Raw genomic sequence first — 17482 nt, 5'->3', positions numbered from 1 at the left:
CTCTTAAAGGTAGTACAACTCAACAAAGAGGTTATGTTTGAGAGGCCACTAGAAATCAGGAACCCCCATATTCAGAGAGTACAAAAAATACAATTGTGAAACAGAGGATATTAGGAATTCCTAAGGGCTGAGGTTTGCAAACCCTGACGGAAATTTATTGTTTATTTATTTATTTTACTAGAATACCTGCTAGTTTAGATGTTTGCCATTGAATTTAAAATTATTTTAGTAATTCTAAACTCAGCAGTATTGAATGTTTAATAGTTATATATAGATGTGCATTATATATATGTGTGTGCGTGTGCGTGTGTGCGCGTGCGTGTGTGCGTGTGTGTGCATTCTTGGCAACCATTGTTGAACTGTAGCACAATTAATCAATAATCTGCCCAATAATTTCTGCAAGACTCGTTACTTCTAAGGCAGTGCCAAAATAACAAAATATCTCCATTACAATTTTTCATTTTTTTCCTGTGTAAGATTTTAATTAATCTTGTCATTTGATTAAAAGTTTATCAAAAGTATGGCTAATATCCTTTAATTTTTGATACTGAGGTTCAGACATTAGGATTATTAATAACTAAATACATTAACAGTAAGACACATTTACAGTTTAAGAGAAAACATCTTCACTGGACCCACGAGGGCCAACAAGCAATTACATGCAAAGTAGAAAACCGATTTCACTCCATCTTACAAGATATAATAGCCTTCTTGGTATCTCCTAAGGTGCCATGTTGACTTTTCTAAATCAAAAACTGCCACTTCCCGTCAAAACTTGAAACCCAATTTGATCTACTTTTTTTTGCAGATCATCTAACAATCAATGTTGCCCATAATGTCGACATGCAGAGGAGTGGGAGGCAGCCTTCATGCCTCGGTACAAAGGCACCCATTTCCCAAAGTCATTACAAACCAATGGGCTGCCACCATTCAATGGTGCCTTATGCAGTATGTCATACATCAGCGTGATCCATCCCCCCCTCCTTCTGGCTAAACCAGTATCACTCAATACTGTGCTCGGAAAAGGTATTGCAATCTTTCCCCAGGAGAGGGAACTGAAATGTTACAATACAATACGCTTTGTATGTTAAAAACAAACAATAAAAAAAAATTAAAAAAAACTTAATTGTCTGGTTTCACAGACCCCTGATTAGCACTAATTTTAATTGAGGTATAGTAGTCCAAGATCAGTGTTAATTATTGGAAGACTGCCTGTAACACAGAACCTAAGAAACCTTAATTGTAATTATTATTGCTGTATTTCTATTTACACTAAACACATTGACATATGTATGCAGTCATATGCATTTATGTATGGATTTATTAACAGCAGTTAATTTGTTACATAGAGTTCAGTGTTTTAGTGGATAGTATGCAACACTGAGGAATTATGATTGCAGCATCATTTTCAAAAGAAAGTGGACATGATTTAATTAATTAATTATATGGAAAATTTGTGGTGAGTTTCCTACAAAACAGGTTTGTAACATGCTAGCAGAGCCAGTTTTATGTATATTCTTAAAGTCTGAAGGAAAGTACTGTTTTAAAGTTTTCTGCAAAAAATATACCAATGACAAAATAAAGATGTATTTTTTAATGTGCTTGTTTGAAATAAAAATACAAATGCATTAAAGTTGGAAACACTACATTAACTTTCTTGGTTTTGTAATTTATATAGAATGTAATGCATCACCAAAACTAACAATAGCAAGATAATGATAATACACTTTTCCTTGAATCTCTCTCTGTGGTTCTTCTTAATATAAAATAGAGCATTTCAAAACATCTCATGAAGATCAACAAACACATGTACAAAAATGGTTTTGTTTTCAAACTTGAACTGCCTTCATGTTCAAAAGTTAACATTTCCATTTAATTAAACAAGAATAAAGAACTTAAATGCCCACACACTAAATAAGCTCCAAAATAAATAATTTTATTTATCAAAACAGCATGTCAAAATTACTTTAAAAACTATTTTATTAACTAGACATTAATTTCTACCTGTGTAGCATTATTTCTCACTTCACAGGACTAGCAAACTGAAGGATATCATATGCATGGTACCACAGCACCTGGTATTAAATCACTGCATGCTGTTATGATTGTCATACATGTCCAGTTTGTGTCATATAGTCGCATTTACTACAAGACTAATGGAACAGCAGGGCTGACTAAGTACAGTAAAGCCGATTGTAAACCACTATTTCTGTCACTCAGCAGTACTCTTCTCTGCTGGATGAGTAGAGCTCCCACTTGTGGTTACTTTATATATAGCTAATGCTGCCTTATCTCGAACTATATTTGTATACAGTGTTTGTCTCATGTTGCTGCTCCTTTCCCATTAAGAAATTCAATTATCAGTTGATTCTGAACGTTCTTCTCCTCTATCCAAGCTCATACAAAAAAAAAAAAGGATCATGCTTTGTTCATATAAGATATGCAGGACCATAAAGTTTACAGCAGGTACAACACATGTTCTTAGAAAAGAAAGGATTTCATACATGCACAAACACAATTCCAGGCTTCTGCTTTAAAGATGCAATGCATGTACGAGAAACGTGTGGCCCATTTTCAGAACACTTCAATTTTTTTTCTTTTGGTGCTCTCGATGTTAGCAGTGAAATGGGGTACATTTGTAAAAACGTGTTCATGGTTTCATTGTTATTTGACAAACTGGTAGGCCAATGAAATTAAGAAGACATTAAAATTATGTGCCCCACAATTATTCAATTATTTTCAACTTTTACGATTCTTGGATGACTGTTTAAGACTAAATTCTTCTGTAATCTAGACTTCTGAGAGGCGAAATAACTCGTTTAATAATTTAGATAAAACTACAAACCGTGTATTTTATCAAGGTATAAACTGTTATGATTGATATCGGTTTATTAGCTGAATGTTGTGTAGATCGCCGCCCTCTATCTTTTTCCTATTATACCGACAGTCAACAACACGTATTTACAAAGGATTCTGGACCTTTTAGTTTATTTTCATATCACTCTGGTGCATAATTGCAAGGTTTAAAACTTCAACTACTATAAACCCTTGCGCAGGAACCGGTGCGAAGGCGTCACTGCTGAATCCTACCAATCCTAATGCGCACGATAACGCGCGTCGGCCAGGTTGACCTCAACTGGAGACCAACACTTTTTTTTCTGAAGCTGTAGCAGAAGACGGCGCCATATTGGAAGATATACATTATTTTAATAAAACTGTAAAAACGTCAATTTGACCAACATGCTGTACCTAGAAGACTACTTGGAGAGTGAGTATTACGTTTTAGACATTTAATAGTGGCAAAGTGTGGGTTAGTCAGGGAATATTCGCCGTTTATCTGTGCTTGTTGTTGTCGGAGTGACTATTCTCTTTGATTTTTTTTCCCTCTGTTTTGGCAGTGATCGAACAGCTTCCCATGGATCTGCGCGACAGGTTTACGGAAATGAGAGAAATGGACCTGCAAGTTCAGAGTACGCATTGCTGCAACGTGACACTTTAAAAACATAGCCGTGGTCTATAATAATAATAATCATAATATGTTGCTTTTGTTTTTTTTAAACTACCCGTGCTTTAAAATTACAAACTTGAAAAAGCCAATGTTTGAAAACAAGCCTTAAACAAGCGAGGCAGACTTCTGGGAGGAAGTTTAATAGTGTTACAAAAATGTATGAAAATGTTACAGATCGAGTTGGCTAAAACACTAAATACATTACCCAAATAATGCCATTGGTTTATTAGAATCGTTGTTCTTGAGTGTGTACAACATTTAGAGAAAATAGCAAAGAAAGGGATGGCATTAAAAAAAAGCATGTTAGTAGATGGGTATGTGAATGTGTTCCTATTGTAGCATTTTAAGGCATTTTAAATATTTAAGAAAATACATAACCTCAGGCCCACTATTCTTGACTAGATATAACACAAAGTGCTGTAACAGAATTATACTGTTTTCAATTTTCTAAAAAAAAAAAAAGGCATCAAAGAAGGGTAAAACTAGAACCCACAATGTCTAGTACAAATGTAAACACTACAATATGATGAATGTCTTGTTATTTCATTATTTAGACTTCTGTACACTCCATTCCATTAGAAACAGTTGTTGTTGACTTTCAGGTTTTTCACAAGTACATTATTTACAGTATAGATTTAAGGTTACATCTATCTTAAAGTTACTTGTCATTATGTCACCCTCTGAAATATGTACATACAGAAATATCATATTTGGAATGCTGATTAAAAAGGTTTGGCATGGTAAACAACTTGTGTGTGATGTGGTAAGATAATGTTTCTTGTGCTGCAGATGCCATGGATCAACTAGAACACAGAGTGAATGAATTTTTTATTAATGCGAAGAACAACAAGCCTGAATGGAAAGAGGAGCAAATGGAAACAATCAAAAAGGTACAATTTTTCTTCCCAAAACAGTTATTTGGTAGGATTAGGCCTACCTGTTTTAACATTTTTAACATTATTATCTGTACAGAAAGGTAAACATCAGTATTCTTGGTGCCTCGTAGTGAACAAGAAAATATGCCCACCTATACATCTGTACTGCTAAGTTTTAAAGATAAACTAGATTTTTCTGAGATGAGCTGTCCACCTGCAACGTCCACTTTTAAATTTGAAGACCTGGCTATGCAGACATGGCATCCCCTTGACTTCTATTGTAATTACTGTAAAACAGGATTTTTTTGCAGCAACTTAATTTCGCTAATGGCCTTCAAGGTCCTTTTTTGCTGAATAAATGTTTGCGCTTCTTTTTCCTTTTAATGTATGGCACGTGTATTAACATTTCACAACATTAATTTTGCAGATTTTTAATAAATGCGAAATTAGCAAACATTTCTTGCTCGTGAAATGTTCTCATTTTACTGTATTCAAAATTAAATAAAGATGGACATATATGTAACTGATAAAGCTGAAATGAGTAGTTATTCAATCAAAATTTGCCTATATATAATATATATACACACACAGGCATGATATATATATATATATTTTTTTTTTTTTTTTTTTTTTTTTTTTTTTTCATGTGACAGGTACCATATATTTTTTTTTTTAAATATGACCAAATTAATTTAATTGTTTGTTTTGAAGGATTATTATAAAGCTTTGGAAGATGCAGATGAAAAAGTTCAGTTAGCAAATCAGATATATGACTTGGTAAGTATTTACTTAAATAATCTTTAAATCCAGATTTATTTTACTAAAACATATAGTAGATTGAAAAACTGCAGTGTACAGTTAGTACCATTAGATGTCAATCTAAAGCTTTGTTTTCATCTACCAAAATGATCCCAAGTTGTCAGAATAAAGTTTAAAAAAAAAAAAAAAACTAATGTGTGCATTTCAGATCTGGAGAATACTATTAAACTCACTGTGTATAAATAGGTTTCATGCACACTGGGATCATTTTTTGGTGTGTTATCAGGTGATTCTGTTATGTTATCAAAACAGGTTGACCGACATCTGAGAAAGCTGGACCAAGAACTTGCAAAGTTCAAAATGGAACTGGAAGCAGATAATGCTGGAATTACAGAAATATTAGAAAGACGTGAGTTTTTATCATTCTTCATATAAACAGTAACCTAAAATTGTAAGTAATTACAGTTTGCATGCTGGAATACAAACCAACCTGAAACAATTAATTAGTAATAATTATATTGTATCTATATCTAATATATAAAATATATCTATTTTTTAATAATTTAGTTTTATATAATGCCTTTCATAGTGGACCACCATCACAAAGCGATTTACACGGTGTGAGACTAGGGTGTGTGAATGTGTGAACTATGCATCAGCTGCAGAGTCACTTACAAGAACGTCTCACCCAAAAGACAGAGCCAAGGAGATTAAGTGACTTGCTCAGGCTCAAACAGTGAGTGAGATTTGAACCAGGGACCTCCTGGTTATAAGCCCATTCCTTTAACCACTGGACCACACAGCCTCCTTAACCCTTTGCAGTCTATTCGGCCTTTGTCAGGCGCATTAGGTCCAATTTATTTTCACACGCGCTGTTTATTTTACACACGCTGTTTAAAACATTTTTTTTCCGAGTAAAACAGTTTTAAAAGGCATTGAATTGCAAAAGGACACTAAGTGCTGTATCTCCAGCCAAGCCCCACCCCTTGTTCGCTGTATTTTTCACATACCTCTTTATAGACATGCATACTGATAAATCCTCTCCTGATCACTTGTTTTATCACCAAACTCCTCAATAATTCGATCCAAGTCATTATTTTATTACTATAACGTCTCAAAAATCTCTCTTTCACCCTTCTTCTCAAATGTGGTACCACAGACCAAAGACATTACAATTGTATACAGTAGGGCAGGAGTAATCGATTATTTTAGTGAAGGTCCAAAATTTGCAGTTACAGCACATTTTCAAACAAACACAGAGATACACAGATGTAGTTTTGACGTATGTTGGTCTGAGAGTTCTTCAGCAGGCTTAAAGGAGTTTTTGGGGGAATCAAAACTCCAATTTTTACTAGTCTGCCTCCTTTACTGACTTGTTACTGCAAGAAAGCAAACTAGCAAACAAAACTGAAAAGAAGAAAGAAAATGGACTGAAAAATTAATGTGCTTTCTCTTTCAAGTGAATTAACAATAAAAACAACTTAAAAATAATAAATACAGTAATTTTACATTCAGTACATTTATAATTGCCAAATACTCACAGTAAGTGGGAAAAGTAGCAGGTCCTCAAGGGTCTTGAGTTACAGGTGAGCTCAGTAAGAGCAATACAGAGACACGCAACAATATGAGTTAGTCGGAGTAGAACACTGATATTAATATTAATAACGTTTGTCTTGGAGAACGAATATCCGCACACATAATCTGCAGATACTTAAGACAGGAAACATTTTAACTGCATGTGTTGTAAGACTTGGATCGCAGAATTGGACAATTTTAATCGCCAATACAAAAGCATACTCATTGCGAAGCTTTGCACATTTTGGTGGACCATAGAATGATGTGATATCTGTCGTGGCCGGGGTTTTGCGCTACTATTGTTTCCAAAGTGAAGTTTCGTACACACAAGTAGTAGTATGGTACCATATTGTGTGCTTTCCCTGAGTCAGGAGTACCAACAGTAACACAAATATGAGTTGACTTGTATGTGTTTTTCAAAAGAGCATTGTACTGTATGCTTTACTGGTAATATTATTTTAATCAGCTTGGAAAAACTAATTATCAGATATCCCTCCAAGCCTCTCTTTATTTTTTATTTATTTTTTTGCTTGTGATGTTTTTCATGTTCTGTGTGTTGTTACTGTGTAGGTTTGATATGCCTGAGGTGTTTAAAAAACTGTTACACTTTATGAACTAAATATCAGACATTGTTTACAGTATTTAATGCCAGTTATATTTCAACTGAAGGTACTCTGGTGCCAACCAGTCACGTTTTTTTAAACTTAAATCAAGTTCATGTACAGCAGTATTTAAGTTTTATTGTAAAAGTGTGATTCTTTTCTTTGAAACCAAACTCTTTTTTTTTTTAACTGACACAAAGTCTGTTACACAAGTTATTGGCTTGATTAAAGAAATGAATGATTAGCATTTTTGGACCGTTCATTATGGTAATGATTTACGTCAACCCCTGTAGCAAAGGGAGCTGTTAGTGAAATGTGGAGAACTTGGTAATCGTCATCACAGTATGCTTCTTCAGCTGTTCTTGCATGACTTCTTAATGGCATTCTATGACGCCATGGGGTCTTAACCTGAATGAGCTAAACCTTGGTAGATCTTAATACTGTACTTAATCTTTAAAATGTATAAAATCCATTATAAACGAGTCCATTCTGCTATATTTGTCTTCACTAATGTTAATAAATGAGCCAGTCAGTTACACCTTGGAGGAATACACGGTGGTATTTAGATCTGCCACTGTTCTGATCATAGACTGCTACATAATTACAGCATGTTTTTCTTCCCTAATACATGTTTTTCACAAGAAATATAATAGCAACATTCCAGCTTATGTGTATATCTTTGATGTCTCACAGGCTCCCTAGAACTGGATAGTCCATCACAGCCAGTAAACAACCACCATGCCCACTTGCACACTTCTGTAGAAAGTAAGCAGTTATTTCAGCTCACTACTGTTTTTTGAAGTTTTAGTATGTTTGTTTCAGTGGTAATCTAAATGCAACTTTTTTGTTGGCAGAAAGAAAATATACTACTCCTACTCATCATACCACAGAGCATATTCCTGAAAAGAAATTTAAATCGGAAGCTCTTTTATCTACACTCACTTCAGATGCTTCAAAAGAAAATACGCCAGGTAATAGAGCTTTCTTTTTCTCGTGATAACACCACAGAACATTTATGTACTCAGATTTTTTCCTTACACAATAGAAGTGTATTTTATGCAACTTTGATTATCTTAAATGTAATGAGTCCCGAGCTGCACACCTGGTAAAGCACAGCAACATGGTGTGATGGGAGAGTCATATAGCTCAGGTTTGCGTCCTGGCTGTGTGGAGTCGTCTGTCTTCCCTCATGAATTCCCAGAACGTCACGTTGGCTCTGCCCATCCTATGGGTTTGGTAGGCAAAACTGGCAGGGACTGTTTCTCCTTGTTGCACTATAGTGAACCCTGCTGGCCAGGTGCCCATTGAGCTCAGAGTGGACACCTGTGGGGCTGGCCTTTGTCCTCCAGAGGCCGGTAGCTTGCTGACATCCGCTCTCGAGTTCCTGGGTGTAAAAGAGGATGCTGGCTTGGTCATGGGATGCCTACTGATCTGTCAGATCTCCTGATCTGTTTGGAGGAATTGCAGTGAGGAGAAAAAATAATTAGACATTCCAAATTGGGGGAAAAAATTTGGCGGTAAAGTAATTGGCCACACTAAATAAATAATGAATGTGTTGTCATATCGTGCTTTTATCTGTTTTACATTAATCACTTGTGGTGTTATTAATGGGCCATAGAGTACACTTTCTTGTTTTAACAGTTTTTCTTATTTTCTTTATAGGTTGTCGCATCAGTGGTTTATCATCCTCTTCAAACAACGTTTATAGTGTTAACTCATCTCAGCCCCTTACGGCTTACAATCTGAGCTCATTACCTTCAGGAGCTGGAGCTGGTGCTGGTGCCATCACCATGGCAGCTGCCCAGGCAGTACAAGCAACAGCACAGGTAACAATGCAATGTTTACTGTGCTGCTGTGGTGAGGCTTACATAACTGGTTTTATTACTGCTGTTGAAAGACAACATGGTATTCTAGGAGGGGTGCGTGGTGTTGCTGAGTGAAATGTAAATCTAATGCAAAATGTGTGTGTGTGTGTGTGTGTATATATAATTTTTTTTTTTAAGATGGTGTACCTTTCTACAACACTGTCCATTGATTCAGTCAATGTAAATTGTAAACTTGCATTTTTTGTTTATTAGTCATGTTCAAACATAAGTTAGCCAAGGTAATTAGGTTGCCTATTGCACCATGATTAGCACTAGTCTTGGACTCTTACTTAAGCACCTTTAGTAGTCAAAGATCTGTGAAACCAGCTGTAAATGGCTGTGTACTTGTTAATATGCAAATATTTCAAAATCCCACTTAACTATGTATACTTCAACAATATATAGAATAGTGAATGGCTAACCATGAACAATAACAGAATGTTTCCATCAAAGGATAGACCATTAGAGGTGAGAGCATAGCTCAGTGTCCTCAAACCTTGAGATGGAAACACATACCTTGTTTTACAGATTAAGGGTGTATTCCTTTAGTAGATTACTTTAGCAAGCTTCAGCATTTTATATAAGATTAGTGTTTATTTGCCTATAGGGACTCTTATCTACTGGGTAATCATTTTCAAAAAGTAACGTTTTAATATAAACCACTGACACATGCAGGAGTAAAAAATGCTTGAAATACTGGAATAAAAATAAATTTGTTAAAATATAACATCCATGTGTTTTTCAGATGAAAGAAGGCAGAAGAACATCTAGTTTAAAGGCTAGCTATGAAGCTATTAAAAATAATGACTTCCAACTTACAAGGGAGTTTTCTTTATCAAGAGAGTCCACCGGGTCTTCGTCGTCGGCTTTGGCATCTACCCTGACTCAAGCACTGACTTCATCCTCTGACTCGCGGACTGGTCGTAAAACCAAGCAAGTTACATTTCTTAGTTTATATATTTATTTTTATAACTTTTTTGGTAAAAAGTAATATTGTGGCTTTTTTGTTTGGGGATAAATTTAAAGCAAAACAAAACATTTGTGATTTGAATAATTAAAAGTGATTGTTAGTCCCTGCTGTGTCCGTGTACTACTTGTTCTTGACTATGTCATTAACGCATGTGTTTGTTTTCCATGCAAAGATGAAGGAGGGCTGGGGTTAAGATTTCATATTGCCCAAACATGTAATAACAATATTTTTGTAGTATGAAACATAATATAGTACTGTGAATAAAGGGTATAACGCAAAGGGCACGTCACAGTTTTTAGTTTTGATTTTTCCATTTTACCAAAACAGTAAATTTTTAATTTTGACGAGTTATGCATCCTTGATGGTAATTTTGATAGTTTACACACCCATGTAAACAAGTGGTTTTACATTGTTTTCCAGAAGCAATACCAAGTCTTCAAACCATCAGTCTTCATCCTCCTCTTCATCGTCATCCCTGTCTTCCTGTTCATCGTCATCAGCTCTGGCACAGGAACTTTCTCAGCAAGCCTCTGTACTTCCAGAATCGGACTCAAACAATCAGGTTGACTGGGCATATGATCCGAATGAGCCACGCTATTGTATTTGCAATCAGGTAGGTTTTGTGGTTTGTGTGGCTGAAACATCTACTGGAATTCTTCATTTTATTCTCTTGTGTAAATTAGAATATTACCTTCTGTTTAATCAATCTGTTTTACACGCCATGCATGGATCCCATTGAATACATTGAATAAACTAAATAAATTATGTTAGATAGTTATGGTTGAAGGGTTGGATTAAAAAGTAATGCATAAGAAAAGTTATTATTTTGCAATAAATGTATCAATATTTAACAGGCTGTACACCGATGGATGTGGTGATCATTATTTATTAAATACTGTTTGATTTAAATTGTATTTTTATGTATCCAGGTGTCTTACGGAGAAATGGTTGGTTGTGATAATCAAGATGTAAGTATATTATATTGCATTTACTCAATGTGGGGGGGGGGGAGGGTACCATGAAATTAAACACATTTTGTTATTGTAGATTGGATATCAAACTTTGTTTTGCTAGATGATAAAAAAAAAAATGTAAGGATGCCTCTCCAAGTAATTCCTACGACCAGTGTAATTTATAGCATTGTGACTCTGAAGGCATCTACTTGTTGTATTATTCTTATTTAGCATACAGATTAATTAGTAACAACACTACACGTGTGTTTTATATGAAATATATTTTTTGCAGTGTCCCATAGAGTGGTTCCATTATGGGTGTGTTGGATTAACAGAAGCTCCAAAAGGAAAGTGGTACTGCCCCCAGTGCACTGCTGCTATGAAAAGGAGAGGAAGCCGTCATAAGTAGATCATGTTGGTCAGGTGACTGAGGAAGAAGAATCTTTGAAAAAATTACTTAACAAATGTAATTTCTCACTTTTTTATACATGCAACATTTCTTTAAAATGCCCTTGTGTTAAGGATCCCGTAGATGTAATAAGTAACGTTCTAAAGTAAATATTTTCACTGCTGCAGATGTTTATAGTCCTCAAATGACATACAACACATTCCGTTTTGTTCAGCGTAGTTATATCAATAAGACAAACACTTGGCAGCATGGGATGCTTGTTATGGTTATTTTGCAAAGTTAAAAATTAATTCTAAAGTGATTCAGAAATGTCTCGCAGAAAGTAAAATCCAATGCAGTAATTTGCTGGTTGTGTTTTTTTTTGTAATTTTGGAAGAATATTTATGGGGAATGCTGAAAAACTTCCAAAATATTCAGAGGATGCCTTTCTTGCAAAGAGCAAGTGAACACGTCAGCAGGCTGAAGCAAAAAAAGCTTTCTCCAAAGGCTACCACTGTACAGTATATGAATAAAGTTCACAGTTCTGTAGTATGTACATCTGTTTGTGTTGTTTTGCACCAAATATGGTGCATGATGTTTGAGAAATGTAAAAAAAAACAAACAATACAATTATCAATCTTTTGATACTGTCAAGTTTATTATATATGCTAACATTTTCATATGAGCAACATAATTCTATGATAGCATTACATTACAAAATGCATTGGTTGTGTAAGGTATAAACCACGACGGACCGTGATAAGGCCCGAGGCATAAGCCAAGGTATCTATCATCGGAACCGGAATCTTTTAAGTACATTAACAGCCCGTGCTGTAGTTCTTTTGTTTTTTGTTTCAATTTTTGTTTTTTTCTATGTCATTTAGCAGTTCATCATCTACTGTGATGTGTCTATTCTTGATACTTGCTGGTGCACTCAAAAAAAAAAAAAAAAATCAGGTGGACTGCTGTCTTCAATCGGAAAGTTGGTGTTGTACCAGTTATCTGGAGTTTCATCCCCAAATATATTAAAGGAAATAGGTGGGATGTCATGCATTTCTGGCAGTGGTTTTGTAACTAACAACAAATAAAATGGCAGTTTGTCATGGCATTTAGAATTTAGTGGTGCGCAGTGATTTATTCAGTGTGAATCGGCTCATTAGTATGCAAGCCCTCACTCTCACACTGACCTTAACCCTATCAGTATGTCTTATTTGTCCCATTATTTTTCTGCTGTCACATTTCCAATTTATGTTTGATTCATTTCAGTGCACCACACTCTGGGAAGTTGTAATGTTAAATTAAAAAATGAAAACCAAAAGTTTTTTGTTTTTTTTTTCTTTTTTTGCCAGTATAACAATAACATTGCACAAGCGAGTATAAAATAATGTTGTTGTTGTTGTTATTATTATTATTATTATTATTATTATTAATATTAATATACAGGATCATTTAGGCTTGTATGTGTAAGTAAATATTGACAGTATTTATGAAAAAAGACATACATGACATACACAAAATGCATATAATTAAGACCAGTAATAATTGCTACAGTTTTTCGCCATTAGATTGTAGTTTACACTCAAATATAACCCTTTGTGTGTGTGTACACACCTTCTGTTGTACACACTTGTTAATTCTCAAAAAATAGTTTCATCCTGCCTGCCCCTACATGTCACGATGATATACAAATGAATATGTTCCTGATGCAATAGGCTATGTTGGCATTACACTATGTAACATAATTTTTGTTCCTGGGTAGTAAGTGTTATTTCCTAATTGCTTATGCCTCAGAAGTATAGAAAATGGTTATTATTCCCCACAAACTTTGCTTTTGTGACCAGGACAGTGATATTTTGAAATTTACCTATTTCCAATGAGAAAACAACATATGAATCCAAATTAACATGTATTTATACTAAAGTAATACAAAAGTGACTACAAAAGATTTAGAAATGAGTAGTTTTTCGAGATTTACAATTATGCTGTAAATCACTTTCACGAATCAGCCCCCAAATGTAGTCTCCCATCATGTTCTCGTTATACTGTCCTTGGTAGCGGCGTTCAAAGTCCAGTATATCCTGGTGGAAGCGCTCGCCTTGCTCCTCCGAGAACGCTCCCATGTTCTCCTTGAATTTATCAAGATGAGCATCAAGGATATGGACTTTGAGGGACATCCTACAGCCCATTGTGCTGTAGTTCTTCACCAGAGTCTCAACCAGCTCCACATAGTTTTCGGCCATGTGATTGCCCAGGAAGCCCCGAACCACTGCGACAAAGCTGTTCCAAGCCGCTTTCTCCTTACTAGTGAGCTTCTTGGGGAATTCATTGCACTCCAGGATCTTCTTTATCTGTAGTCCGATGAAGACACCGGCTTTGACCTTTGCCTCAGACAGCTTAGGGAAGAAGTCTTGAATGTACTTGAAAGCTGCCGACTCTTTATCTAGAGCTCTGACAAATTGTTTCATAAGGCCCAATTTGATGTGCAGTGGTGGCATCAGCACTTTCCGGGGGTCCACCAGTGGCTCCCACTTGACGTTGTTCCTCCCCACAGAGAACTCAGTTCGCTGTGGCCAGTCCCGCCTGTGGTAGTGCGCCTTGGTGTCCCTGCTGTGAAAGGCAAAGATAGCAGGGAAACTTGGTAAAACCGCCTTGGAGACCCATCAGGAATGCCACCATTTTGAAGTCTCCTATGACCTCCCAGAAAAATGCAGATATATATCCACTTAGGCAGCTGGAACTAAACTGAATTGGTGAGCTTAAGGCCCCTGTATTTATACTACTATTTATATTAATGGAAAGTTCTAGAAGTTACTCCAAGTTTACTCAGCACTGAATCTATCTGGAATGTTCTGGAAAATAGGTAAATTTCAAAATATCACTGTCCTGGTCACAAAAGCAAAGTTTGTGGGGAATAATTGCCATTTTCTATACCTTTGAGGCATAAGCAATTAGAAAATAACACTATCCAGGAACCAAAAAAAATAAATAAATAAATCAAGCCCTGTTCTCGCACAGGCAGCAAGAAACATTTTTCTTAAGCATGCGTTTTTGTATACTAAGTACATTTTATAGAGAACACTTACAGAGCTGCTGGTATCTTTAACAATCAATCCAATACTGAAAATAACGTTGCCTTTCTAGAGCTGCACATATTAGATCCACGAGTCAAAAGTAAAACGACAATTTACGGATTTTTATTTATTTATTTAACTACAACAGTAATTCATGAACAATGTGCAATTTTTCTTTTATTTTTAAATACCAGCTATAAATAGTTTTCTTAATTGTGTTTTGCATAGTTAAAAAAAAAAAAAAAAAAAAAAAAAAATACCAGCGGGTGTACCACGATGCCGTGCTGTTCTCCAAAATAACACTACACTTTATAATAGCAGTGATCTCGTTTTTTTTTTTTTTTTTTTTTTAGAATTTCGAATCTCTGTGCTCAGACTCAGCAAACTTCTTAAGTGCATGCACTGCCAGTTTAGCAACATATACAGTAGAATCACTTTCTTGGAGTACAACAGCAGCGTTTTCCTCCTCGTCAGACTGACTGTCACAGCACTGAGAGGAAGTAACTGTTTACATTATAGGGACTAATTCAAACCAGGTGGATCAGTGGGTTTTGCACATTTCGAGTCTACGCATTTGGACTTCACAAGACAGAGGGACACATTCATATCTATGTATGGATAAAAAACTAAATATAAACATATTATTCTGATAAAAGAAACGTTTTTTTTCTACTTTGTTGAGGAGTTAAAAGTAACGGATCCACGCAAACTGGTCCTGTCAAATCCACGCAGGGAAGGCGAGTGATTAGCCGGAGTCATGAGGCAGAGCTGCTCTGGGTGGATTTAATCAGCAACCCATCAGAGACTCGTTTCTCTGCAGTGGAAAAAAATAAAAAAAAAAAAAACTTTTTTTCCTGCTACTAATATAATAAACTGTGTCGCCTACGTGACTGGTATGGATAAATGTAGCTACTAATATAATAAACTGTGTCGCAGATACAACTGATTTCGCCAGTGGATTTATTTTATCAAGTTGAACAGAGTGCGACAGTTAAAAAAAAAAAAAAAACACAAGGAGGATCCTTCCAGTCTCCTATTGGTCACTTTTCTGAATTGAAGATTTATATATATATATATATATATATATATATATATATATATATATATATATATATATATATATATACACACACACACACACAATAAACCACGACCATACATGCTTGTACTACAAGGCGTTTATTCAGAATAAAAGTATTACAGTATGTCCGTCTGTTTAAGACATCTACAAAAGTACAACTGGTGTTTTGGAAACTTAAAGGTATTTCGTCTCTTCAAAGTTCATTTTCCAAGTGCCATTTCACAGAAAACAATGATGACTCACTTTTGAATATTGGGTGTATACTGTACATTTTGGATACAGAAATGGATGAATGTGTGTGTGTGTCTTATTCCCTGCTTCTGGAGTTTTGAAAGCAGTGGAAATGTTTTTTCCTCGGCTCCTGGTGTGTCGCCGTCGCTGTTCACGTCCTGTGCTACTTTTAGGGGTAGCAATCTGTCTTTATCAAACCTTAATGATAGCAAAGGAACGGTTTAAATCCACTACTACTAACAGTAACGGGACACCAGAGGGTCAATTCAACGAAATACTCCCAAGGAATCAACAGAGTCTATTTGCTTTGCTGGATACTTTAAAGAACTTAACAGACGTGAGTATGACATGCATGCCTATTTATGTAGTATATACTGGAACTTATTCTAATGACTACAGGTTAACTTGACCACGACATAAGTTGAGCATTTTAATGAATACCAAAGTATAACTGTTTGTATTTTATTTCATTTACAACCACTAGTTAAAAGCCCACAATATTTGGTCACATAGTTATTTTGGAGTGTGGTGAGGTGAGGGCAGGAGAGAAATTAATTAGAACACAGTTGTTATTCCACAAATGCTGTCAAACATTAATTAGCAAGATCCTGATTTTGCTGATTAATATGAACTTGAGCCAAATCACACAGGTCATTACTTGATGTTTGTTAAATGGGTGTATACTTTTAGATTACAGCTCTAGGAATATTCCTGCACTAATACACTTTAAAATAGGTTTATAAAACACTTATTGCTTTGATGTTACCAGCTATGTTTTGAAACAAGGAGTCACAGAAATGGTCAGGCAGGGTAAAAATTTTTATTAATTAATTAAAAGTGTTCAGGAAACGAGTATCAGTGTCCAGTTAAGTGTCGTTTATTGAGAAAGAAGTTAACCGTGGGCAAAGCAATACCACAATTGTGCACAATATAATTGCTAGTCCCTGGGTTCAAGAAACCTTGTGCACAAAATTACTTATTGTAACATCAACTATTCTTTAAAATGGTGTCTCACAGGTGATAATGGCCACAAAAAAAAGTATTGTCACACTGTTGTCAAGGTGTTGTCATTTCACACAATGTCAATGTAACTGGCTGCAGGATACAATTCTTTTGTAACAAACTTGAATGCAGTGTGCAAGTGGGTGCAATAGAATGTCAATTAATGTGGAATTCGTTACTTTGAGAATTAAGAAACGTTGGGACAGTTGCGCTTTGAGATCAAAATTCATACTCATCAAGGTCAAGGTCGAGGTGAAGACATTTATTTCATGTAACATAGCCAATATATCCAGCAGTATCCACAAGTATGCTGTATCTATCACAAGGAAACCTAAAAGGTCATTTTACTTCAATGTGGCAGTCGTAGTGACAGGTTAATGACAAAGTTACTGATACATACATCTTGCAGTGTTTATTTATAACTATGCAAGCATATGAAAACAGTACCACAGTGCCTGTGAGGTTTCCCAGTGCTGGGGCTAGAGCTTTGTAAAAATACTGCCATAAACAAGTCAATTTTAATTGGACAAAATACCCATAACCGCACTTGACTGCACTAGATCCGGAAACCAAAAAGGCACACAACCACAATATGGTCCCTC

At 35.4% G+C, this 17482-nt stretch overlaps 2 protein-coding genes across 2 annotated transcripts in view; both read left to right on the top strand.

Annotated features, from left to right (window-relative positions):
• Positions 1-3145: 3145 nt before the first annotated feature.
• Positions 3146-12137, top strand: LOC121319810 (inhibitor of growth protein 3-like). The gene is made up of 12 exons (XM_041257648.1): positions 3146-3268; positions 3399-3470; positions 4298-4398; positions 5095-5160; positions 5455-5551; positions 8013-8084; positions 8174-8290; positions 8982-9145; positions 9930-10117; positions 10575-10767; positions 11084-11122; positions 11400-12137. Exons 1-12 carry the CDS (start codon positions 3241-3243, stop codon positions 11514-11516), a joined length of 1254 nt encoding a protein of 417 aa, XP_041113582.1. The 5' UTR covers positions 3146-3240; the 3' UTR covers positions 11517-12137.
• A 3511-nt stretch (positions 12138-15648) lies between these two features.
• LOC121319807 (cadherin-like and PC-esterase domain-containing protein 1) overlaps positions 15649-17482 on the top strand; it is an 83116-nt gene continuing 81282 nt past the window's right edge. The window contains exon 1 of the mRNA XM_041257646.1: positions 15649-16215. Coding sequence (XP_041113580.1) covers positions 15940-16215 — 276 coding nt within the window. The 5' untranslated portion in view covers positions 15649-15939. The remainder of the gene's footprint in view (positions 16216-17482) is intronic.

Source organism: Polyodon spathula, chromosome 8 (genome assembly GCF_017654505.1).
Source record: "Polyodon spathula isolate WHYD16114869_AA chromosome 8, ASM1765450v1, whole genome shotgun sequence".
NCBI classification, from domain to species: domain Eukaryota; kingdom Metazoa; phylum Chordata; class Actinopteri; order Acipenseriformes; family Polyodontidae; genus Polyodon; species Polyodon spathula.
The sequence above is the reverse complement of the archived record's forward strand: the minus strand, read 5'-3'. Positions and strand labels throughout refer to the sequence as shown.